Here is a 23607-nt window from a genome sequence, read left to right on the forward strand (position 1 = left end):
CGCGGCGCCGGGCTGCCATTGGCTGCTGCGGGGCGCCGCGTATCTGGCGGTATCGACCAGCCCTCACGTCGCTTGCAGGCACTGCCATGGCACTGCCGGTACTGCAGGCTCGCCGCAACGCGCGCCCTTTGGCCCGGGGCCCGGCCAGACCCTTGGCCAGCCCAGCCCCGACCCCACATCATCATCATCATCATCAGCGCTGTTAGGCCTATGCAGACCTTCCGACCCAATTAGCAGCAAGACTTGAAAACAGGAGAGAAAGGTTTTTGAAAATCAGGTTGAAGATTTTATCCGCCGTTAAAATCGACACCGACTGTCTACTCGTATCAAAGTCATCTCACAACGTAACCGCACTTAGCTTGGGAGCATCGGCTTCTCAATGTTGGTCAAAATGCCAACAAACTTCTGACAGTTTCGAAATTTGTTTACTTTCGGCCGTTGCATCCAACCTGCCTTTGGTCGAGGTCTTCCTGCGACGGGCTGGTACCCTTAAGACCCTCCTCTGTCTTATGCCCCGCCTCGGGAGAGCGCCTTGACCGACGCTGAATAGTTTGGGAGCAGTGTTGCCGCAAAGTTACTGGCAACAGCTGAGCGATTCAGAAGAGTAAGTTCGTCGCTCTGTCTCTCTCGCACTCATGGGACTCCTCCGTAAGAGTGCGAGTGAGACAGAGCGACAAACCAATTTTCTGAATCGCTCGCGGCAGCCACAAAAGCTTCTTTTGCTGCGACCATAGCACACTGTAGGACCTGAAGGTCCACTTCGTGGTGCTCCGGTGCTGGGCGTGGCTGGGGGCCGCGGGGTGGGCCGCAGCGTGCCGCCGACAGGCCCTTCACGCCAGACGCAGGCACTGTCTGCGCGTAACGCCCTGCCCGCCCCTGCCCGCCCCGCCCGCGCCCGCAGCCCCAGCAACCCCCAATGGAGCCTCCCTTCCGAATCGCTGCCCGTGCGCCTTGCGAGGCCTCACTCCTCTCTCCTCACTCAGCAGCGTATTGATCCGCATCTCACCAAAGTGGATCTCTACTCCACCAAGAGTTGGTGAGCCCCTCGTCACAGTGGATTCCCTTCGCATCCCGCCAATCCTGGAGCTTTCTTACTTCAGAGTACGTATAACGTATTTTCGGCAGGTTTTCGATCGCAATGATTTCCTTATATTTTTGCTTTACTCTGGCCCACCCTCTAACTCGATTAGGCTCATCATGCTGGTGTGGGAATAAGACAAGCACCCGCCCGCACCTGGGCTGAGCCGGCTTCTCTGGTAAAACAAAGGCATAAAAATTACGCCCTCTAGGGCATAAATAGTCTTTTACGCCCTTCCCAAGGGCATAAATCGTTTTATGCCCTTGGGAAGGGCGTAAATGGTATACGAATTTCAAGCAAAATTTTAATGCCCTTCCCAAAGGCATTAAACCTAGAGGTCACCTGCGTGACCTCCTGGGTACGGGTACGCGCGCCTGTTGCCCGACACTTACAGGTCGGGGATGTTCGTATTTCTTCTGCCGACTTACACGGGCAAAGCAGTGCTTTTAGCTCGTTTTAGCCTACCTCCCAGAAAGCCTGTCTCGCACCCCAGGAAAGGGTAACTACCCCCAAAACCCCTCCCCCGGATCCGCCCCTGGACCGAGGCGCGCGACGGGAAGCGGCGCGCCCTCCGCGCGCGTGCGGCGTGCGGCGTGCGGGGGCGGGGGTCGGCGGGGGCGTCGCCTCGAAGGCGGGGCAGCGGAGCGGCCAGCGACTTGAACGCCGGGCAGCGCGACGCACTGGGCGGACGCGCGGGCGCATGGGAAGTGGCCTGACAGTGCCGTCGTCGCTCCGTCTCTCTCGCACTCATGGAGCGTCCACGCGTGAGTGCGAGAGAGACAGATAGCGACATTACACAGGCTGTGCGGCAATGAGAAAGTTTTCATCGCGATCGCCGATTAGATGTAAAGCGGCGGGGTGCGGAGGGGAGCGAGGGGTAGTTTAACCTTTGACAAACCGGACAATTGGCCACAATGAATACACACAGACGAGAGGCACCCCCGCGTTCCCAGCGCTCCCCCACCCCTCCCTGTCAACACGTATCCCCCAGTGAGCCTCGCGAGCCTCGCGCCGGCCGCCGACCAGCGCCGACCCCACGACGCGGCGCCGTTTACCCATTCATTGGCCAATGGTCGTGTTCCGCCTGTTCCGCCTCCGGCAACACCTCCGGCGGCCAGACTCCGGACTCCGGCCGGCAGGACCACCTACCCGGTGTGTGTTTGCTTGTGTGTTTTGCGGAGAGGGCGGCCCGGCCCGCGTGGGAGCTGCACGCTCGTCCGCACGGGGAAGGCGAAGGGGTGTACAACAAACGCGGAAAGAAGCTGAGCAAATGTTTGCTGCGGTATTCGAACCCACGGACCCGCACCACCAAACCAGGTGCCTCATGCTGAGGTGAAATATTCTCAAGGGATTCTACGCTTCACCCGGGGGTTCGTCGAAAACCGAGTACTAGCGCAGTTCTGTTATATTATTTTTTGTGACGTTTTGTACTGGTTAACTCCACACCGGCTCTCACACTGCTTGGAGAGCTGCGCGCGCGATTCAAATTAAGATGTAGGCCGCTAAGCGCTCCAAATCCAAATCCGGCCTCTTGTTTGAATGTCTACGTGTCGCGCGCAACCGCGGCCCGCGAGCACGCGGGGGGAGGGGAGGGGAGGCGAGGGGAGGGGAGGGGAGGCGAGGGGAGGGGAGGGGAGGGGAGGGCGGCGCCGGGATAGAAACCGTATCGCTAATTATTCATATCACACGCGTTGACACGCTTATTCAAAGTGGCCCAATTCTGTGTGAATCGTCCGAGTGGAGGGTGCGGAGGGTGTGGTCAGGGAAGGGAGGGAACGGCGGGGACAAAAATAAAAATAGGAACGAGCTTTCGGAATACGCTCGTAGAAGTCGTCAAAGACGTGCCATAGCCTCACAGGTAGCGACACAGCGACACAGAGACACGTCGACTGTCCAGAAGAAACCTCTCGAAAGGTGTCTGGGGCATGTTCCGGTGATTTAAGTCATACCCAGAAGATACCTCTCCAAAGGTGCCAGAACTGCGGGTCCTATCAGGCACCATTATACACAAGGATTTTTCAGTTCACGGCGTCCTGCTTGTAAAGGGAAAAACCAAAATGTGTAAAATGTTGAAAAGTCTTGAATCAGTTTCTATCGGAGGAGGCGTTCTGTCCTTGCCTCCTGTTTACTCGAAAACCACGGACCTCGATCGGCAGAAGGCCATTCCTGGTCTAGCCTACCTTGTTCCTGTTCCAGTGCAGGGGCCGGCCTCCCAGTTCGGGGTGCATGCATGCGTGGGGAAGAGAGGCGTCGTGTGAGGCGAACCGCGGCGCGGCAATGCGCGTGGCCCGGTTCGCGGGTTTGCGCGTTGCGGGGGCATCTTGCGGTAAGATGTGGCGAGGGTGTTTACCCACCGGATGACACGGTCATTCGACAAGCTCGGCGCCGCCACGCCGCCGCTCCGTTCCCACAGCTCCCCCACCCCCCGTCCCAGCCTCCACCAGCCGGCCCCACCCTCCCTCGCGCCGCCACCACCCCGCCAGCGCCAGCCAGCGCCAACCAACACTGATTTTCCGCCTCATGTGTTGCCGGTCATATGCTCTACTTAGCCTCGTCACTTCCCTCCCCGGGGCGAGGCGGGGCGAGGCGCAGGTCTGTGTGAATTGTTTGTTGGCCCACGCGACCGGCCTTTGTCTGCCTTTGTCGTCGCGCGAATAAAATGATGGGTGTGGCCGCGGCAGTGTAGCGGCAGTGTAGCGGCAGTGTAGCGGCAGTGTAGCGGCAGTAGCGGCAGTGCAGCGGCAGTGTAGCGGCAGTGTAGCGGCAGTGTAGCGGCAGTAGCGGCAGTGTAGCGGCAGTGTAGCGGCAGTGTAGCGGCAGTGTAGCGGCAGTGTAGCGGCAGTGTAGCGGCAGTGTAGCGGCAGTGTAGCGGCAGTGTAGCGGAAGTGTAGCGGCAGTGTAGCGGCAGTGTAGCGGCAGAGTAGCGGCAGTGTAGCGGCAGTGTAGCGGCAGTGTAGCGGCAGTGTAGCGGCAGAGTAGCGCCGCGCGTTCCGCCGTTCGTCTGTTCGGCTTTGGAGGTTGCGAACGGCCCGAACGACCCCCGCGAAGAAGGTGCCCCCCCTCCCCCCGGGACGCACTGACAAACCCCGCGCGTAACTTCGAACGACGCTGAAACGGAAATTTAAATCGTGTTTGTGGTTGCATGATATTGATTACGGCCTTGTTCAGTCAGGTTCAGGCATCGACCAGGGCCGTTTGCGTGGAGGTGAACTGCCCGTCCAGCGGGCCGCATCCTTTTTCTGTCACACAGCTCCAGCTCGCGACTTTGTCCAAAAGCACACACGCAGGCACTCACTCACACACACACACACACACACACACACACACACACACACACACACACACACACACACACACACACACACACACACACACACACACGTGCGCCATGCCATCCCAATGACCCTCGAGGCCCTCGAGTACAGGCACCAGCCTCGGACAAGGGGAGGGAAGGTGCTTGCGGACGATAAACGATCGTCGCGGCCACCCGCCACGGGCCTCCCCTCCCCTCCCCTCCCCTCCGCGCTACCCCACCCCCTCCGACCCGCGCACCCTCTTCAGCATCCGAGAGCGCGGCGTGGTAACTAAGTTTGACGTAGTTTGACGGGATCTCGCGGTCACCGCCGGTGCATGTGTGTGTTTGTGTGCTGGAGATGGGATCAGACAGCGGCGGGTGGGCAGTGACACGCAGTGATGTGTTATTTGTATCCGCCGAGCGTGTCACGTCTCCGTCCGATCTCCGTCCCCCCGGTCCCCCGCCGCCCGTCGGACTGAATGGTCGTGAAAGGGAAGCCCCAAGCCACGCCGCATTTGCGAACTCATGCGCCAAAATCGAGCCGATTTCGTTTGTTGACGCTACCGTCGCTTGTTCGGGGCGAGTCGCCCGAAACGCGGGGCTCTTGAGGTTCGGTCCACCGCGTGCTGTGTGCCCAGTAGATCCCCCATTTCCTTCCAGCCGCCAGCGATCTTCCACATGCAAATAAAATTATATTTTCTCTGCAAAATTTGCCGGTTCGTGATGCGCTGCACACGTGTGCATCTCACGCTGCCCCGTTCTCCAGCAGACTGATTCCGTGAGTCGTTTAGTTTATCTCGCTCTGTCTCGCTCGCACTCATGGGGCGTTCCTTACGGGTGCGAGAGAGACAGAGCGACGAAAACGGAATCAGTCTGCAGGCAGAGCCCGCCGCAGCCACCCCGTGCGCGGCGTGGACAATTGGAGAGTGCGGCCGACGGCAAGCCTTGCAGTGCTCGCAGTGCTTGCAGCACGGGCCGTCGGGCACGCGGCCGCACTGCTCGGCACGCGACCGCCAATTGAAATGGGGCCGCACGGGGCCGGGCGGGCCGGGCAGGCCGGGCGCGTGGCGTGCCAAGCGCAGCTCGGGGCGCCGCACGCAGCCGCACGCGGACGACGCGCACGCCACGTGGGCCGATAGATTTGTCACGCTGTTTCCCGCCGCAAGCATGTTTGGCAATGCACCCGCCAAACGCATCCCCAGTAGCGTTTGAGTAGCGCCCGCAACTGCACTCAGTATTCATACATAGCAGGTGATATCTTTAAACGCAGAAAAGTGAAAGATACGAAAAGGTATCATCAAGCTTTAATTTTTTTAATACGCTGTTGCGAAGGGGTGGGGGAGTAATGGGGTAACCCCCTCCATGGGTACTAACTAGATAGACCTAGATCAAGGGGTGACCCACTGTAAAATTTTGTGTACAATGATTGTGTGAATGTGCAAGAATGTGCAGGATTTCTGGCGTTTTTGCCACACATGTTGCCTACTTACAGGCGTTTTTGCCACCTGAATGTGGAATGTGGTCAAATTTTGTACAATGAATGTTGGAAGCTGTTGACCTAGATAGAGAGGGGGAATGCGAGTTTCTAGATACAGTTGTTTGGTGAGGGATATGGAGAGGAGCGCTCCCATTCATGCACCTCGCGGTAGTGGTGGGAACGGTGGATGGACCGAAGGCGGGCTCGGGGCTCCGCTCCGCGATCCCCCGTCCCCCGCTGCTCCTACCTCTCCATCCCTCATCCAACAACTGTGTAGATACCCGCATTTTATCCTCTCTCTAGAGCCCCACATTACACCTCGGAGTGTAGAGGATGAAGGCCTCTAGATACGGTTACACGTCTTTGCCCCTGTAAGTAGGCAAGAATCGCTACACTACCCCCTCCTTAGAAATACCCTGGATCCGCGCCTGGGCACGCCTGGGCACGCCTGGGCTGCCGCTACCGAAATAAATTAAGCTGCCCATAATTTTTCCCCTTTTGATTTTCACTGTCACTCTCGCACAGAAATAATTTTGGTCGTTTGAAACCTGGACCGGGTCCGAAGGCTGTCCGAACGCCCCAGTCCAAAATTCCCGCCACTCCCGCAGGTGGGAACGGCGTTTCCTAGAAGGCGTGGAGCTGTCAAGCGGCCATGTTGGAAATTGTTATCAGCTGATGGGGAGAGACGTTGCGACGCGAAACATTTGTAACTTTTAATCTCCGAGCATCGGTGTCCATTTAGAATTTTTAGAGGTTTTAGTCGCCACCAAAACGGCCATGAATAATTTCGTGAATATGTGGAGAGTACGGGAGTTGGCGGATAAAGTGTAAGTACACTTTCGTTTGGTATTCGAGGCCCAACCTATATGTTATTTTTGAGATCTGTTTAGGCTTATGATGCAATTATTATTTACCTTTTCATTGAAATAAAGGAGTTACCCTCTGACCCGTTTTCTAATTACTCCAAGTACGGTTTCGATTTATTATTAAATAGTTGGCCTTGTACTTATTTCAATTGGTATCAGAAATGTCACTTGAAAGGGTTGCAATCTGTCTCAGCCTTTTTGTTGTCATAGCCTTGACAGTGCATTAGTTTTGACACGGCCTGATTTCCCTTCGTATTTCACGGCCGTACAATGGATTCAATTTAACTTTTTCATTCAATTTGTATTACTTTTTCCATGTGTGTGGCTCATTGTCACCTTTTACTGTTTTATTCTTCTATCTGACCTGTTAGGTATCTGTCAAAATGTCAGGTTATATCAACAGGTGCTGTTAAATTTGTCTTTTTTTATTTTATTTTTGAACATGGCTATTTCATTGAAAGGAAAATCTAAATGAGAATCTTGTGGGGAACAAGTTTTACTTTTTGCTGTGCTATTTTTGTTCTCAATTCGTACCTTTTTGAAGATGTATTTCCGATCAGTGGTAATTTGTACCGAGTTTGAACTTTCCTCTTTTACTTTTCCAGTACGAATGTAGTAATGAATTACACTGAAATTGAAGCTAAAGTAAGAGAAGCAACAAATGATGAAGCGTGGGGACCCACAGGTATTTACCAAAGCTTAATTGCTTTTTTACTTTATTTGTGCGTAATTATAGAAGGAAATTAACCTTTTCCTTAATCTTCCAGGAGCATTAATGCAAGAGATAGCTCAAGCTACGTTTACATACGAACACTTTCCAGAAGTAATGCAGATGCTTTGGAAAAGAATGCTACAGGATAACAAGAAAAATTGGAGGAGAACTTATAAGGTGAGTCCATTCTGTTGTGTTTTCTGTTAATAAGGGAATGTGGTAATGTGTATTTTAGTAAAATGGTTTTCAAATTTATGTCAATTATTTTTTTTCCCTTTTTCAGTCACTTTTACTTCTGAACTACCTTGTGAAAAATGGATCTGAAAGGGTAGTAACAGCTGCAAGAGAGCATGTATATGATCTTCGCTCATTAGAGAATTATACCTATGTGGATGATTTGGGGAAAGACCAAGGTGTTAATATCCGCCACAAAGTTAAAGAGCTGATGGACTTTGTTCAGGATGATGATCGTTTACGAGAAGAACGTAAGAAAGCTAAGAAGAATAAAGACAAATATGTGGGAATGTCCAGTGGAGCTATGGGGGGTCGCTATGGTAAGCCAGTTTTAATCTTTGAATAGCATCATCTTGGTTGTAAATTACTTTAAATTTGAACTATTTTTATGTATGCAGGAGGTGATAGGTGGGAGGAACCTCGATGGAGACGAGAAGAGTCAGGTGATGGGTGGGGCGGTGGTGGCAGCAGTGAGCGAACTCAAGGCTTTGAAGAAAAGTCATCCAACCACAGGTAAATTTGGAATTCTGCTGAGTTACTCTTTATAGTTTGTTGAAAGAACATATGACTACTCATTTCATTCTGTTTTAGTGATGAGGGAGGTTATGAATCTGATCCAGAAATTAGCAATCCAAGGTCTAGGAATTATGACAGAGAACGTGGAAGTGGAAGTGGCAAAGAATACAAAGACAATGACAGCATTGGTTCTGGAAGTGCTGTCTCGTCCCCAACAACTCCTTCTGAGAGGGGTCCAAAATCTGTCACATCTCCTATCAAAAAGTCTTCCCAGCCTAGTAAGAAAGTTGACTTGGGAGCAGCTGCTCAGTACGCCAAGGTTTGTTTGTTGCTGCCACTTGACTTGTTTTTCCAATTGTCTTCTTTTTCTGTGCCCTTTGTGACACATTGGACAGTGATAATAACTAGTTTCTTCATTCTTCTAAAGGCAAATTCAAATACAATCAAACAGTCAAATTCATCTCAGAATGCGTCTGATCTCTTTGCGGATTTTGGAAAAGATGTTTCTGCCACATCTCAATCAGATGACTTCTTCAACCCTCGGGGAGGAGCTGTTTCACTGCCTGGTGAATCAGCTGATTTTGGTGATTTCACCAGTGCATTTGGTAATGAATCAAATGCTCCAGATACTACTCGAGTGAAGTAAGTTTTACTTTGTTACTAAATTTCTTTCAGTATACTTAACTGACAGCACTTCAACCTTAATTTATTTCTTTGTAGGGGAGAAACTGATGAGTTTGCTGATTTCGGCTCAGCCTTTACAAGTACCTCAGGGAACAGTGGAGGCAACTCACTTCCTGCTTTTGCAGCATCAGGCAATGCTCCTGTACAAAACCAGAACTTGAATAATGGAAACATAATAAGCTCATCAAGTAAGGAATGCTGAGGCATTGTATTCTTCACCTTTACAATCTGTCTTTATAAATTCTGCTATTATCTATGATTTTCTTTGAACAGATGATATGGGTTTGCTGAATTCTGACCTGTTAGGTGGATTATCCAGTAGCTTTTCATCCTTATCGACTGGTGGTGGTATGAACAATGGCAGTGTTGACACCAAAAACAACAGCAACCTCTTGGATGATGCATTTAGTTCTGGTGAGTTAATTATTATTAGCTTTGTGTTTTGCAAGTTCGTGTGTGTATGTGAGTTAGTGAATCTGCGAGAGATCTTGTGATGGGATGGGTGAAGCTTTTCTGCACATGCACTTATGCATGCTAAACATCTTTTTCTCTTCAATGTTATTATAAATGAAGATATATCTGAAACACATTTTTTTTTGTTTCTTTTGATATCTTTATTATGAAGTAGTAGCCAACAAAGTTAGGTTTGTCGCTTGTACAGAGTGGGAGTCTGGTTTGGACCGTGCCATTGTGACCCTGCTTGACGACTTGGCCTTGAAGAAGTTACCTCATAGACCCTCTGAAGACTGCTTGCAACAAATATGTCAATACCTCCCTGGCATCATCACAACCCAACGGCTTGAGGGTCTGGATGAAGAGAATATTGTCTTGAAGGAAACTTGGAACAAACGCTATCTGGAATTAATTGGTGTTCTCGTTGCGAGAATAAGCAGTGACTGGCCTTTAGATTCAAGTGGCGCTCTCGACAAGTACTTTGCACAAATAATAGCACCTGAAGGAGCATCATCTGCTATGCTTTTTCAGTCTTTAAAGTCTCTGACAATTTTTTTACATAACATGCCCCTGTCTGGAAGGTGTCATGCTGTTGTAGCTCTGTTAGTTCATCTAGTTCAAGGTTCTGCTGTGTTTTCAGCCACCTTGATGAGTTGTGTTAATATATCCTCAATAGAAGATCCTCTAGAGCAGCATATTGTAAGGGAAATGTGGGAGGAGTGTGTAAGGTTGCTAGTGTCTCTACCCAATCGTGCCGCCAATGTAATGAAAAGCAGTACCCCTGTTAATATTTTACCAGTCAAGTTTACAAAAACTCTTTGTTATCATGTTGCTTGCTGTTTATCATACATAGCCAATTCAGAGAGGCAAATCAGCATTGTTCCTGTTTCAATTCTTGTGAATCGCATTCTAGTTGATTTTAAACCCCATAACAATGACAGCGGTGTTGCAATGTTAATCCGAGCAATAACAAAGTGGTGTGCTATGGACTTGGCTAAAGTACGCTCTGTAGTTCCAGCATTGTTAACCAGCTTGAATAAGCAAGCTGTGGAATCAGTTTGTGAAGTGATTTTGAGGGAATGCTTTGACCTTGGATGTGAAGTCAAGTACGTGTTAGGTAAAATTGTAATGGAGTCATCCGATTGGAAGTATGTATTATGTTCAAAGTTGCCTCTGCTGCAATATTCCGACTACAATGATACTAGAGTTCTCTGTGCTTTGGCCAGTTATTTGAAGGCCTTCCCAGATTTTAGACCCATTCTGAAGGATCTGGTGGTAAGACTTCTTTCAGTGTGGGGAGATCGTAGTGCTTTAATTCATACACCTATGGAGCAGCACATTTATGTAACTCAAGCTCTGGTTCTATTTTCTCTGAGTTTCCACTTCTGTGATGGGGAAAAGCTGTCCACTATTCCTTTGACAAATCTATTTAAGGGTGTTCAAATTCATCTGGAGTCGCCTGTTGTACAAATTCGTGCTATTGGTATGATAACAGCAGAAATTCTCACTAAATACTTTATTGGTAATGATGATTCAGCAGAGTTGAAATTTGATTACTCTGGCATGGACCTTGATAGTCTCAAATTGGTGGAAATGGTCAAGAATTTAAATACAGATTTCCCAAAGAGTAGAAAATTTGAAAATGATGGCAATGCTATTCTCCTTTCTCTTGCTGAGGACTGTGGAATGTTGAGTAAGAAGACTCGAGATGAGGGTTTACCGGCAGTGGTTCCTCTGAAGTGCTCTGGTGGCGAGCCCTGTCCAAAATCTATTTCAGATAATAATACCTTCAGAGCTGAAACTCCAGAAATGCTTGACAGTGATGATGATTTGGAGCCTTTCGATATGTCAAATGATAAACCTATCTCTGACCGTAAAAAACCTCTGTATTTAAGAGACATGCTTGAGGGCCTCTATGAAACAGAAGATATGGATCGTTGGTGTGGCAGTATTAGCTCATGTGAGGAGTTAGTCCAAAAGCAAATGCCTCAAGAAGATGAATCACTTGCCATTCTAATTCTTGAAGCATTAATTTCTCTGGAACCAAGGTTTCCTCTGGAAAACTTTAGTGATCTCCAGTTAAAGGGGGCTATTGCAGTGTTGTGTTGCTTTCCCTCCTCTTGTGCTGAGCATCTTGCCAAACTATTTCACAAGGAGAAAGGAACTTATTCAATTGCCCAAAGATTGCTCATTCTTCACATATTGACTGAGGGAGCACAGTCCTTGTCCTCAATTCCATCAGTGTCTGTCAAGAAAGAAAGCATAAGTAGTGATAAGACTGTATCCAACTCATTTAATAATCATTCAGGTGTATTTGAAGAGGTGCTTGATGAATTCTCTCAATTGTTTGCATTTGAACCAGATTCTTCTCAGAAACTCTGGAAGAAACAGATTGATGAAAGAATTGCTTCAAAGACACGACGTATTGCATCCCGTACAAGAGTGCCTTTAAGTTTTACTTCCAGATTTGCTTCTGTCGCTGGATCATTTTTCTTTCCTCTGATAAGGGGCATGATAAACTCCTATGGAAGTATTTACCTTACAGTCCATGATGAAATTGAAATTGATGACAACTCTGGAATCCTTTTAAGGTTCATTTTATCACTATCAGTATTAATGCAATGCTCTCAAAATGCACCTGCAGCTCCTCGAATGGGATCTGAACTTCTAGAGTTTGCCTGGAGCATCAGATACCATCCAGAGGCTAGCATCCGTTTGGCTGTGATAGGATGTGTAATGAGTGTTTTAGTTGCTGTGCCTCAGTCCCGATTACAAAGTGATTTACGTCCTGCCCTGGTAGAAGCAAGGGCCTGGCTGCAAGGTATTGCTTGTGGTCCTCTAGGCATTCAGGACACTAATTCAAAATGCAGGGAGCTTGGTGCCAAAATTGGAGCTTTGCTTGATGTGGCCCTTTCTTAATAGTGGAATTTGTTTGTGTTTTTCTGGAGACTTTATAATTGTAGGCAGTTGTAAGTTAAAACTAACTTTTGTTCTAAAGCTCAGACTCTTTGTCAGTACGGTTAGAAATCTCTTTGTACAATCTGTTTTTAGAATAAATTTTCTTATATTCTTAAAATATGAATTTTGTTTCATCCATCCTCTTTTCTGAATTTTCAATGCTTGAAAATTAAACTCTTGATGGTGCGGCTTTTTCAGTGGTCGGATTGTTTTATTTTGTTGTAGGTGGTCCTGCTGTTGGTTTCCTAAATGCTACTCCTTTGACACCTCTAAGTTCTCAAAATCCTATGCAAATCTCTACCAATGTCAACCAGGCAACATCCCCACTGCAGGTAGTACAAATCGTACCTCCCATTATTGTTCTGGAACTTCAGCATTTATAGGACCGGAAGTTAATTGTCGTTAAATTGCAGCTTGGGAGCACATGGACAAATGCTGGGCTGAATATTGATGTAGACAATCTGTCAGTTTCTGGCAGCCGTAACAAGAGTGGGACTGGACCATCCATGAACCAATTGGCTACCAATAGTCCGACATCACCTCTTGGGAGACAAGGTAATTTTCGCTTGTTATTTCCTGCAGAGTGCATTTTGTATTCCAGAAAATTCGCATATTTTTGATAATGATTGCATTTTTGTTTGTCGCCAGGTTTGGGCTCGCTGATGAACACGATGCCCCCTAGCCAGCCCAGCATGCCCATGATGGGTGGCCTTATGGGCGGGGTGCCCCCCTCCCCCGTGGCAGCGGCCGGGCCAAGCATGCCTGGCCTGCCTGGCCTGGCGGGACTGCAGGGCATGCCCAGCATGCCGGGTATGCCGGGTATGCCGGCCATGCAGATGCAACAGAGTGCAGCACCTCTGGGAATGATGCAGCCCAATCTAATGTCTGCCAACCCGGGTTTCTTCCCTGCTGCTTTCAAGTGAAAAACTGTTTACCACTCAGCTCACTTCCAGAAGCTATTTTGAACTGAATGTTTCTATTTCTAGGAACTCCTTGAAACCTCATTTGTTAATTGCCACTTGTGATACAATTTATTATCTTCTTTTGGAAATGCTCAATCAACATGATGATTTTAAAAAAAAATTCTTTCCCTATTAGTTTTTATAATACTTCAAGGCCAAACCATACAGACTCTTTTGTTTCAATCAACTTAAATTATTAATTTTAACTTATGAATTTTGCATACATATGGAGATGGTCATGGTCATACATAGTCATATCACACACTGATTCAAACCTCTGTAGATATATTGTAAATAAGTGTGAACAGCAGGATCCTTGAGACGTAGATTTTTAAGCTAATGCAAGTGTTGAATGTTTATTGCCTGTAAAATGATCAATCTTTTATGGCTTATTCTTCTATACATTGGTTCAACCAGTTTTTATCAAGAGTTTAAAGTGATTGATGTAGTCTTCCTACATCTTTAAACAGTGTAGAAAGTGTCTGAATGTTGGCTATAGTGAAGCATAATTTGTTTAGTGAGTGTCATATGGGCTTTAGAGTGTTTCTGACAAGAATTCCCTATTTTACCTGCCTTCCATGAAGGTTTGTAGGTTTCTTGTTGAATTGTCTTCCCATCTGGAGGTGTGGCACCATGTATTTAGTGCACCGCTCATCCAGTTCCCAGCTCTTTTGGGACCAATGCTGAACCTTCCAATTATTTCTGTACTACCCTGTACAATGTAATATTGATTGATGGTTCGCAATGGGAATTCTTTGTTCTCTTATTACATTAGTAAATTGTGTTATGCTTCAGTTTTGTTGTTAACCATGGGCTCAAGGTAAAACTTTGTGTTTATTAAGTTAAGACAGCACACTTAATAGTTTCATCAAAATTGCAGGGGAATGTTTGACACTTTCCTTGAGAGCACAAATAAGATTCTGAGGCCATGGTGCCCAGCTGAAATACATATTTGTATATTGAGTCAACTATGGACTCAAAATTATATTCAATCCAAGTTCATAGTTCGTTTGTTCATTTGTTCTTTTGATTGCAAGAGTGAACATCTCCCTGTCCAGATCCAAAATCAGCAAAATTGCAAACTGCTTAATACTTAATTTAATTCATGATTTTTTATCAAACCAGGGTTACAGATATTTTCTACTATGATTGTGACTGTCAAAATGCTGCGTCTTTTTTCTAACTTGTGCATTTATTTTTAAACTTTGGGCTAATGAATATTCTATAGTAATGAGGGGCTACAGGAACTGACAGCTCAACCCTCTAACCTTTTTTGTGCCTCTTAAAAGGAACTTTGTTACCACATATCTTAGTTTATTTGCCACATTGTGTTAAAATAGTCCTAATTCAATGTAAGTAATTGTGCAGCTATTTGTAATTGCTTATCTTTTAATGTATGTTTATTTTGTAAAAAAAGGAAAGCTGAATTTTTTGTTCAATTTTTTTCTTCTTGTATGAAAGTAATTGTTTTATGTACATAGATAAGGGTACTCTCACAAATTTTTATCGGACAATACTGTCAATTCCATTTATAATTGAAATGATGGGTCAATGAGATTTGCGCGCTAACCCAAATGGAAGTCATTGAACTGCCTAATTTTGTATGATGTCTCATTTTAAGGCACTTACAAATGAAAATGTGATATGTTTATCAGTAATGTCATACAGTAAATTATTACCAATTTTGAATCATTTCAGTAAAGTTTGTTACTTTTATCTTGGAATTTCTTTTAGCTCCGGGGAAAGGGAAGTCCAATAATCAACCCTTACAAACTCAGTTTCAATTGCCAAGGTATTGTGCATGCAATAATGTGAGCAGGATTGTTGCTTAATTCATAGGTTGTTTTCAGTATTCTTTGCCATTAGTGGGAAAGTGGCAGTTGTGTTAATTAGTTATGGCATATGAATGATATTCGATTCTTAACAAAAGTATCGCAACTGTTGTCTATTTTTGTTACTTAGATTAAGTATATCAATTATGTTATATTACTTGGAGATATATTTAATTGTAATGAATGTTAAAATTTGATAATGCTCATACCAAGGGATTTGGGTGCTGGTCTTGTTTTACTTTAAGGTCTGCAAACTAGGTATGACTGTAGTGTACTTTCACAGTGGTGCTGCCGGCTTGAGTCCTGCGTCTGATGGTATTGTGACTTGCCATTTGATTAGTATAACTGTTCATTAGGGTACCTAATTTTAACTTGTTATGAACCATTTAGGCATTGTGTCACATTGTATTCTGCAGAGAATAAATGTCTTAAAATCATTTATACTGGGTGACATCAATCAAGAAGTTATCTAAATGAACATTTTATTAGACATAGTATTTGAACAACGTAACGGAGTAAAGCCAATTTTCCCACACAATCTCCTGCCATATCAATATCCACATAAAGGACACCATGAGACACTATTCTTTTGAACTAATCTAACACATCCATCAGATACACATCACAACATAAAATGCCACTGTCCGACCTGCATGACCACCAACTGAATAATGTCTTGGGAACATACTGGCCACACTGAATTTAAAACTACAATGAGATGCACTTGTGATCAGGAATTAGCACATGGGTAAATGTATCTTCAGGATTCAATCTTGGCAAGGATATCTGATTCTCTGAATAAGTGGAATTCTTTGTTTTCTTCTAATTCCACCTTGGTGCCACCATATTCAGGAAGTAAAACTTGGTCTCCTACTTTAACAGAGATGGGGACATGCTGTCCTTCCTGTAAACACAACTCAAGTTAAAACCAGGAATAGAAACGAATAAATGCCTACTTTTTTTTTCTGAGGCAAATAAAGATTACTTACACTGTTCCTGCTGCCAGGTCCAACAGCGATCACTTTTCCAGTGAGAACCTTGCCTTGAGCTTTTTCAGGGATTACAATGCCACCCTTCGTTTTGGTAACTGCCTCAGCTCTCTGGATAAGAACCCTATCGAAGAGAGGGACCAACCGTTTGGCTGATGCTAAAACTGTTTGAGCTGCTGCAGACTGGAACAGATGGACAAAATTCAAAATGAGAAACTTGAGTCGATTAGATAAAGTTTGCACGTTGGAGTACATCGAAGGAGAACCACTATAGATCACGATTAAAAGAAATAGATACGCGGATCATGAATAAAACTGGACACTCGGGCATGTAGGTGGATCAAAGAGATGTGACAATAGTCAATCCAAAAGGGAAAGCTTTCATTCATTGCCATGATGGGCCAAGCCAAGGTTGATGGTTAGGAGTGCATGGGCGGTCGTCATTGAAATGATGAATGATGCAATGACCATTGGAATAATCTCGTAAGAGCCTTACCATTTTCGACTTATTGTATGACTAGCTCTTCTTCAGACTCTGAACGACTGACTTCCACCCCACGTAGAGAGGGTGCCAGAAAGATAACGTTCACTGATCTCAGCCGGCAGCAGACTGAAGTTCAACCACGAGGACGTTGACTATCTGGAAAGAAGACACCGAACTTCTACACTGTTCAAAAACTAATAAATGAGGACGTTTCTGAAGGACTAATAAACTCGCTCGTGCAGTCACACTCCCAAGTTTAGGGTTTTCCAAATTTGTCATGAAGAGTTAAACGTCATCTTTTTCAACAAATCAAGCCAAACGAGTTTACTTTTAAAACTGAAGCAGCCCCTCCCACTTTTGAAAGGCAGACGTCTTCTACGTCCACAGTCAAAGGACCCTGCCGGCACGTTCGAAACTATATAGCGCCAATCTTGAACTAAAACACAAATTGAACAGGTTCCGTTTCAAACGTTAGCCCAACATTGAATGTCTGCGACTGGAAGCACGATTTTTAACCCATTCCACCGCCAACGGCTTGGAAAAGAGACCTTGAAGTTTCATCAGACCACCAGCACATTCTAGAAGTTGCAGGGGCCACGGACGAGCAGTCGAGTCGCCCACACCGCCCCAGGAGCTCTCTTATTAATCGATGACTCCACTTTATTAGCTCAAGTCTATCAGATTTGGTGTCAGCCTCCCGTTCACAATTTTCATATTTTATACAGATGGAAGAATGACACGCGCCTCTCTAGTTTTTGAGCGGAATGCTTGTGCCAGGGCCGCGCTGAGGATTCCCCTCTTCTTCTTCTTTTCACCTCTGCTCCTACACCAGCATCTTCTCGTGCGTTCGGCCGACCAGTTTCCTCGTGGTCACCACCAAAGGATCAAGCGAAACTCTGATCTCATTTTATAAGTTCTAACTGTACATTTACTCTTGACCCGGTGCGTTTACTTCTGGTAAGCAGCTTGCTTCGTTTGATACACTTTTCCGTGAAACCACGCTTGAATTCAGCTTTTCTGACGAAATCTTTTTTGAGCATGCATCGGAGCATGCCGGCTAGCAAGTCTTGCATGGACTCGTATCCTGTCATTGATTCCGTCTACTGGTAACTGCTAGCACAACATGTTTGTCCTAATTTGCCTACGCTGTTTGTGTTTTCCTCGTATCTCTGTGCGTTTCCTGAGCCACTATGTCCACTGAATAGGTTATGTCGTTCTCTACTTTCCCATGATTGCCCTTTGAGCGGCTTCACCACCAACGAAGGTGAACCCGGTTGTTACAGTGCTTCAGGGAATTTAGTTTCATGCCACATTTTAATGTTTGACAGTCGTTCCTTGTGTAGACACTCATTGCTGCACAATTTCTGACTTGTCATAGAAGATTGTTCATGGAGTTGCTTCACCCAAGATTGGTTTTTGACTTGCTCAGATTTCCACTGCTTGGCTTTGCGGACTCATACATTTTGTGGCATTTTAATACTCTCACCCTTGACAGTCGTTCCTTGTTCAGGCACCCATTGCTGCACAATTTCTGACTTGTCATAGAAGAATGTTCATGGAGTTGCTTCACCCAAGATTGGCTTTTGACTCGCTCAGATTTCCACTGCTTGGCTTTGCGGACTCCTACAGTTCCTTGCGTTTTAACATTCTCACCCTTGACAGTCGTTCCTTGTTCAGACACCCATTGCTGCACAATTTCTGACTTGTCATAGAAGAATGTTCATGGAGTTGCTTCACCCAAGATTGGCTTTTGACTCGCTCAGATTTCCACTGCTTGGCTTTGCGGACTCGAACATTTCCCTTTCTGTTATGTTTGGCTACCCGCTAAGATCATCCCATCTCTAATACATTTTTAATGTGTCCTTTTTCAGATCCATCATGTTCAGGCTGCCAACAGTCTTGCGCTCTGTAGCATCACGCCAGATCTGCCATGTCCGTGGTTATGCCAAAGATGTCCGCTTCGGACCTGAGGTCCGAGCTCTCATGCTCCAGGGTGTTGACATTTTAGCAGATGCTGTTGCTGTTACAATGGGCCCCAAAGGCCGCAATGTCATCCTGGAACAGTCTTGGGGTAGTCCCAAAATTACCAAGGATGGTGTCACTGTCGCCAAGGGCGTTGAACTGAAAGACAAGTTCCAAAACATCGGCGCCCGCCTAGTTCAGGATGTGGCCAATAACACCAACGAGGAAGCCGGAGATGGCACAACCACAGCAACAGTTTTAGCCAGAGCTATCGCCAAGGAGGGCTTTGAGAAGATCTCTACTGGGGCTAACCCCATTGAGGTCCGCAAGGGTGTAATGCTTGCTGTGGATGCCATCATTGGCCACCTGAAAAACCTTTCCAGACCTGTCACCACCCCTGAAGAAATTGCCCAAGTTGCCACCATTTCAGCCAATGGAGACCGCAAAATTGGTGACTTGATCTCCAACGCCATGAAGAGGGTATGTTTGGAACATCTTTGCTCCAACTGATGTCCTGTTTTGATTTTGCTAGATTCTCATTGGTTTACTCTTTTCCAGGTTGGCAAAGAAGGCGTAATCACTGTCAAAGACGGCAAGACTCTTAATGATGAGCTTGAAGTCATAGAGGGCATGAAATTTGATAGAGGATACATTTCACCTTATTTCATTAACACTGCTAAAGGTAGGCCTTGTGACTGACCACTACTTGACAGTGTATTCCATTCTATTTGTTGAAATGTGGGTATCTGCCTATTTCTGTTACTAACTCCCATGGGTTTTATCTCAGGTGCCAAGGTTGAATTCCAAGATTGTCTCGTTCTTTTCTCCGAGAAGAAAATCTCATCAATTCAGTCTATTATCCCCGCCCTTGAACTGGCTAACACTCTCCGCAAGCCCCTCGTAATTGTTGCTGAGGACATCGATGGTGAAGCTCTCAGCACACTTGTAGTTAACAGGCTCAAGATTGGACTTCAAGTTGCTGCTGTCAAAGCACCTGGTTTTGGAGACAACCGCAAGGCAACTCTCCAGGATATGGCCATTTCCACTGGTGGTATTGTGTTTGGAGATGAGGGCAGCCCCGTTAAGTTGGAAGATGTCACTAAGGAAGACCTTGGCATTGTGGGAGAGTGCATCATCACCAAGGATGACACCTTGATGCTGAAGGGCAAGGGCAAGAAGGCTGATATCGACAGAAGAGCGGACCAGATTAGGGACCAGATTGCCGACACCACCTCTGAATATGAGAAGGAGAAGCTGCAGGAGCGGTTAGCGAGATTAGCATCTGGTGTTGCTGTTCTCAGAGTTGGAGGATCTAGCGAGGCAAGTTTCTTCAAGTTGTATTTATTTGCTGCCATTTTAAACTGATGATAATGAAAGGCCGTCTGATGCTGCACCTCTCCACCTGGATTGAGATGAAGCTCTGATCTTGTTTCCTGAAGCGAAATATCTGATCTTTGTTTGTGTTTAAGGTCGTCTTTGATTGATTGTCCATGTTTTAAAATGTTTGTATCTTTTTAGGTTGAAGTTAATGAGAAGAAGGACCGTGTAAATGATGCTCTGTGCGCCACCCGTGCTGCTGTTGAGGAAGGTATTGTTCCCGGCGGTGGCACTGCTCTCCTTCGTTGCATTTCCAGCCTTGACAGTCTCACCCCAGCCAACAACGACCAGAAGACTGGTATGTTTTGTTTGTCTGATGTACATTATACTGAAGAGGAAGTTCATGGACCTCACCCGTTTCTTCTTTTGCAGGAATTAACATTGTTCGCAAAGCCCTTCGTCAGCCTTGCATGCAGATTGCTCTCAACGCTGGTGTTGAAGCCTCAGTTATTGTTTCAAAGGTTGAAGAAGGAAAGGGAGATATGGGATATGATGCTTTAAATAATGAATTTGTCAATATGATTGAGAAAGGAATTATTGATCCAACCAAGGTATGTTGAGTAGTTACTTGTCAGGGTTTCAAGGCACTACTTGATTCGATGCTTACAGATCGTTGTGTTGCAGGTTGTGAGGACTGCCTTAACGGACGCTGCAGGAGTTGCTTCCCTTCTAACAACAGCTGAAGCTGTTGTCACAGAACTGCCCAAGGAAGATCCTCCCATGGGAGCTGGCATGGGCGGCATGGGTGGAATGGGTGGCATGGGCGGTATGGGAGGCATGGGAATGTAAACCAAGATCTGTCAAGTCGCTCAATGCCCCTGTTGTGTGCCTACTCCACTAGTAGGTGGTGACTTATAGCTGGACTGTAAGCGTGCTGTGAGTTCTCTACTTCTGTAGTGTGCAACACATGGGTTTTATGTGTTCAGTGCCCAAATTTTGTGACTGTTTTATGCATTTGCTTGGAGAAGGGGAAACATGAAGATAATCAAGGCTCCAACTCCTTTGTAGTATCTTGCCTACTAGTCATGCGATCTGGAAAACTTCAACTGTTCTGTAGGCTGGTCAAGACACAAATGTTACTGTGCTTATGTCAGAGTCTATTTCCTTAAAGCTTGTATGTTTTATTTGGTCTAAATATTTTAAATATGTTAACTGTGTCTCCAGCTCCATCAAAATGCTTTTATGAATTTCAGTTAAGTATCTTAACACTTGTGAACTAGGTGGTATCTCATTCCATTGTTGTATTCAGGTTTTCATTTTCCAGATCTCCCACAGTGTTTCAACAATTTGTAAATAATGTTGCCATTATCATAGTACATTATAGTTATTCATCACATCTCCCTGTTTTGTAATGTTAAAAATACAGAGAGCGGTATGAGTTTGTACCCTTGCCTTTTATTTTCCACCCCTGTCATGCATATTGATTTGGTACTCGTCAGATTGATTATTTTATTGTAACAAAAAATACATCTCACATCTATATTATATATAACAGACAATAAAAAAAAATATTGTAAACACTGACTAGATGTGTTTTGACAATTCATTATCTATCACAGCTCTGTTTTGTCTCTTCCATCTTCTCACATTTTCTCAATGAAGTTTTGAAGAAGATTCCTACATTCTCATCAATACATAGATAAATATGCAGTAATTCAAAGCTAGGAAAACTGTTCCAAGAAGATAATTAGTGGAATGTAAGTCAATTTAAACGCTTCTACATTAATTTCCGGCATGCTTCCAAATTTCTTTTTCTGGAAAGCCACTCCTCCTGTCAAGAGAATTGAAGACTAGCGGACTGATGAAAATTTAGGATGGGGTTACTCTGTGCTCCCCAACATTGCAGAGATTATAAGATAAAAACATTGTATATTCACACGGGGTTAGCGAGCTATAGCGCCGGTCGGGCGGGCAACTTTTTCGACTCCAATTTGCACTGTTGGCGCCGATGGCGGGCCTTCCCAGACATGGATACTTTTGCGAATCTACGTCATAGAAAATAATATGGTAATTCGTGGTTCTAATTTTCCTATTGCCTACGATATCTGTATCACCTTACGTACTTGAACATTAAATTACATTGCATCTACCGATCCATGACCTGGAATCAATGAGATCGTACGGTAAAATAGATCGAATCATACTTGCACGTGCTTCACAGCAGCCCGCTGCCCGCAGCAACGTTCTCCAGCTCAGGTTTCAGAATATACGAAGTGAATAAAGTGAGGAGACCAAACACGAAATAGCTCAGCTCTGTGTGGGAGGGGGGCTGGAATTGAATCCCAACACAGTAGCGGCACTTCGTAAATTTGAGGAGGGTTCTTTCCTTTTCGGCCAGCATTCCGCTCAGGCGTCATCGGTTACAGCAACACACAAGTCCTGGAGCGCACGGTGACCTGGCCGTTGCTGGCCTGCTGCTTGGGGGTGGCCGCCGACTTGGCCTTCCGGAACAGCCCCCGCGCGGCCCCGGCCGTCGCCGTGCCCCCCGCCGCCTTGGCCGCCCCGGACAGGGACTGGCCGGCGGTGGCCTGCAGGGAGTGGGAGTGGGCGTGCCGGCAGTGGCCCTGGCCGCCCTGGCCGTCGTCCCCGGATGCAGCGCCGCCGCGGCCGTTGGAGTCCTGCGGGACAGGAAGACAAGACGACGGGGATGAAGCAAAGCAAGCCAAGTGCGCAGCCCGGCTGGGGGAAGGACCAGCAGACTTATTCTCTCGTCGCTCTGTCTCTCTCACACCTAAGCGGGGAGCCCCACGAGTGCGAGAGAGGCAGAGTGACGGCGGTGGCGAGGACTCACGCCGTGCGGAGTGGCGGCGTCCGGCGTGCCGGGCTGCGACGACGCCTGCTTCTGCAGGCGGTGCACGGCGATGCGGTACGTGCCGATGACGGGCGAGCGCACGCCCTTCTCGAGGTTCTCGTGCAGCAGCGCGGCGCCGATGCCCAGCGCGGCCAGCCGCTCGCGGGCCAGCACCTCGATGTCCGAGAGGGGCGGCGGCGGCGTCGGCGGCGCGGGGCTGGCGCCGTCCTCGGCGGGTGGCGACGTGCTCAGGCCGTTGGCCCGGGTGGGCAGCGTCACCCAGTCGCCCTGGTCGTCGGGCACCTTGGGGATCGGCGTGCCGCAGAGCCACTCCGACGCCACGATCTGGTCCATGGCGAGCCGCTCCGCCGGCGCTTGCCGCAGGATGGCCTCTGCAAAGCACCATGAGACTAGGGGTAATGGACTCGCAACGGAGCTGGCCGGAACCTCTGCCTTGCTAATTGTAGTTCACTATTTCTCCGACTAAATATGCGATTTTTGAGATGGGTCGGGCATTTTCGGAAAGAAGACATCTTAAAGTATGCCCTAAATTCAAAAAAGTTTCAATTTTCCCACCAGGGCTCGAACAGGAACAGCTTCACCGTTGCGCTTCTCAAATGCGCAGGGCGACGGCCATGGTGCCAGGGGCGACGCAGGGGGGGCGCCTCTTCAACTTGCGCTAGAAGCTTCCCCATGCCGCAAAAGTGATGGGACAAGTGGTGCACCTTAATATATGTCGAAGACAAACTATGTCCCATCACTTTTGCGGCATCGGGAAGCTTCTATCGCAAGTTGAAGATGCGTCCCCCCTGCGTCGCCCCTGGCACCATGGCCGTCGCCCTGCGCATTTGAGAAGCGCAACGGTGAAGCTGTTCCTGTTCGAGCCCTGGTGGGAAAATTGAAACTTTTTTGAATTTAGGGCATACTTTAAGATGTC

The 23607-nt window shown here is 47.0% G+C and overlaps 4 protein-coding genes across 6 annotated transcripts in view; 2 read left to right on the forward strand and 2 right to left on the reverse strand.

The window, feature by feature from the left end:
* The first annotated feature begins 6476 nt into the window (after positions 1 to 6476).
* LOC117653862 (telomere length regulation protein TEL2 homolog) lies at positions 6477 to 12411 on the forward strand. The gene is made up of 10 exons (XM_034399833.1): positions 6477 to 6677; positions 7322 to 7401; positions 7484 to 7605; positions 7712 to 7982; positions 8061 to 8175; positions 8254 to 8497; positions 8606 to 8820; positions 8899 to 9050; positions 9136 to 9276; positions 9524 to 12411. The coding sequence occupies exons 1-10, from the start codon at positions 6628 to 6630 to the stop codon at positions 12232 to 12234; spliced, it is 4101 nt and encodes a 1366-aa protein (XP_034255724.1). The 5' UTR covers positions 6477 to 6627; the 3' UTR covers positions 12235 to 12411.
* Positions 12412 to 15532: 3121 nt separating this feature from the next.
* On the reverse strand, positions 15533 to 16885 carry LOC117653865 (10 kDa heat shock protein, mitochondrial). Its single transcript, XM_034399840.1, has 4 exons — positions 16869 to 16885; positions 16553 to 16696; positions 16057 to 16239; positions 15533 to 15971 (listed from the first exon to the last, which is right to left on the reverse strand). Exons 2-4 carry the CDS (start codon positions 16553 to 16555, stop codon positions 15828 to 15830), a joined length of 330 nt encoding a protein of 109 aa, XP_034255731.1. The 5' UTR covers positions 16556 to 16696; positions 16869 to 16885; the 3' UTR covers positions 15533 to 15827.
* A 454-nt stretch (positions 16886 to 17339) lies between these two features.
* Positions 17340 to 21264, forward strand: LOC117653863 (heat shock protein 60A-like). 2 transcript variants are annotated; one of them, XM_034399834.1, is made up of 7 exons: positions 17340 to 17497; positions 18412 to 18982; positions 19061 to 19184; positions 19290 to 19822; positions 20021 to 20177; positions 20252 to 20430; positions 20504 to 21264. In XM_034399834.1, the coding sequence occupies exons 2-7, from the start codon at positions 18419 to 18421 to the stop codon at positions 20666 to 20668; spliced, it is 1722 nt and encodes a 573-aa protein (XP_034255725.1). In that variant the 5' UTR covers positions 17340 to 17497; positions 18412 to 18418; the 3' UTR covers positions 20669 to 21264. The 2 variants fall into 2 exon arrangements, with proteins under 2 accessions (XP_034255725.1, XP_034255726.1); XM_034399835.1 differs by having other exon boundaries at positions 17344 to 17482.
* A 44-nt stretch (positions 21265 to 21308) lies between these two features.
* LOC117653864 (serine/threonine-protein kinase NIM1-like) overlaps positions 21309 to 23607 on the reverse strand; it is a 37641-nt gene continuing 35342 nt past the window's right edge. Inside the window, exons 7-8 of one of the 2 annotated variants that reach the window (XM_034399836.1) lie at positions 22671 to 23062; positions 21309 to 22497 (exon numbers count right to left, since the gene is read on the reverse strand). In XM_034399836.1, coding sequence (XP_034255727.1) covers positions 22240 to 22497; positions 22671 to 23062 — 650 coding nt within the window. In that variant the 3' untranslated portion in view covers positions 21309 to 22239. Of the gene's footprint in view, positions 22498 to 22594; positions 23063 to 23607 lie in introns of those variants that run through there. The other variant, XM_034399839.1, reaches the window with a different exon arrangement.

This window comes from Thrips palmi, unplaced genomic scaffold, assembly GCF_012932325.1.
Source record: "Thrips palmi isolate BJ-2018 unplaced genomic scaffold, TpBJ-2018v1 HiC_scaffold_8, whole genome shotgun sequence".
Classification (NCBI taxonomy): domain Eukaryota; kingdom Metazoa; phylum Arthropoda; class Insecta; order Thysanoptera; family Thripidae; genus Thrips; species Thrips palmi.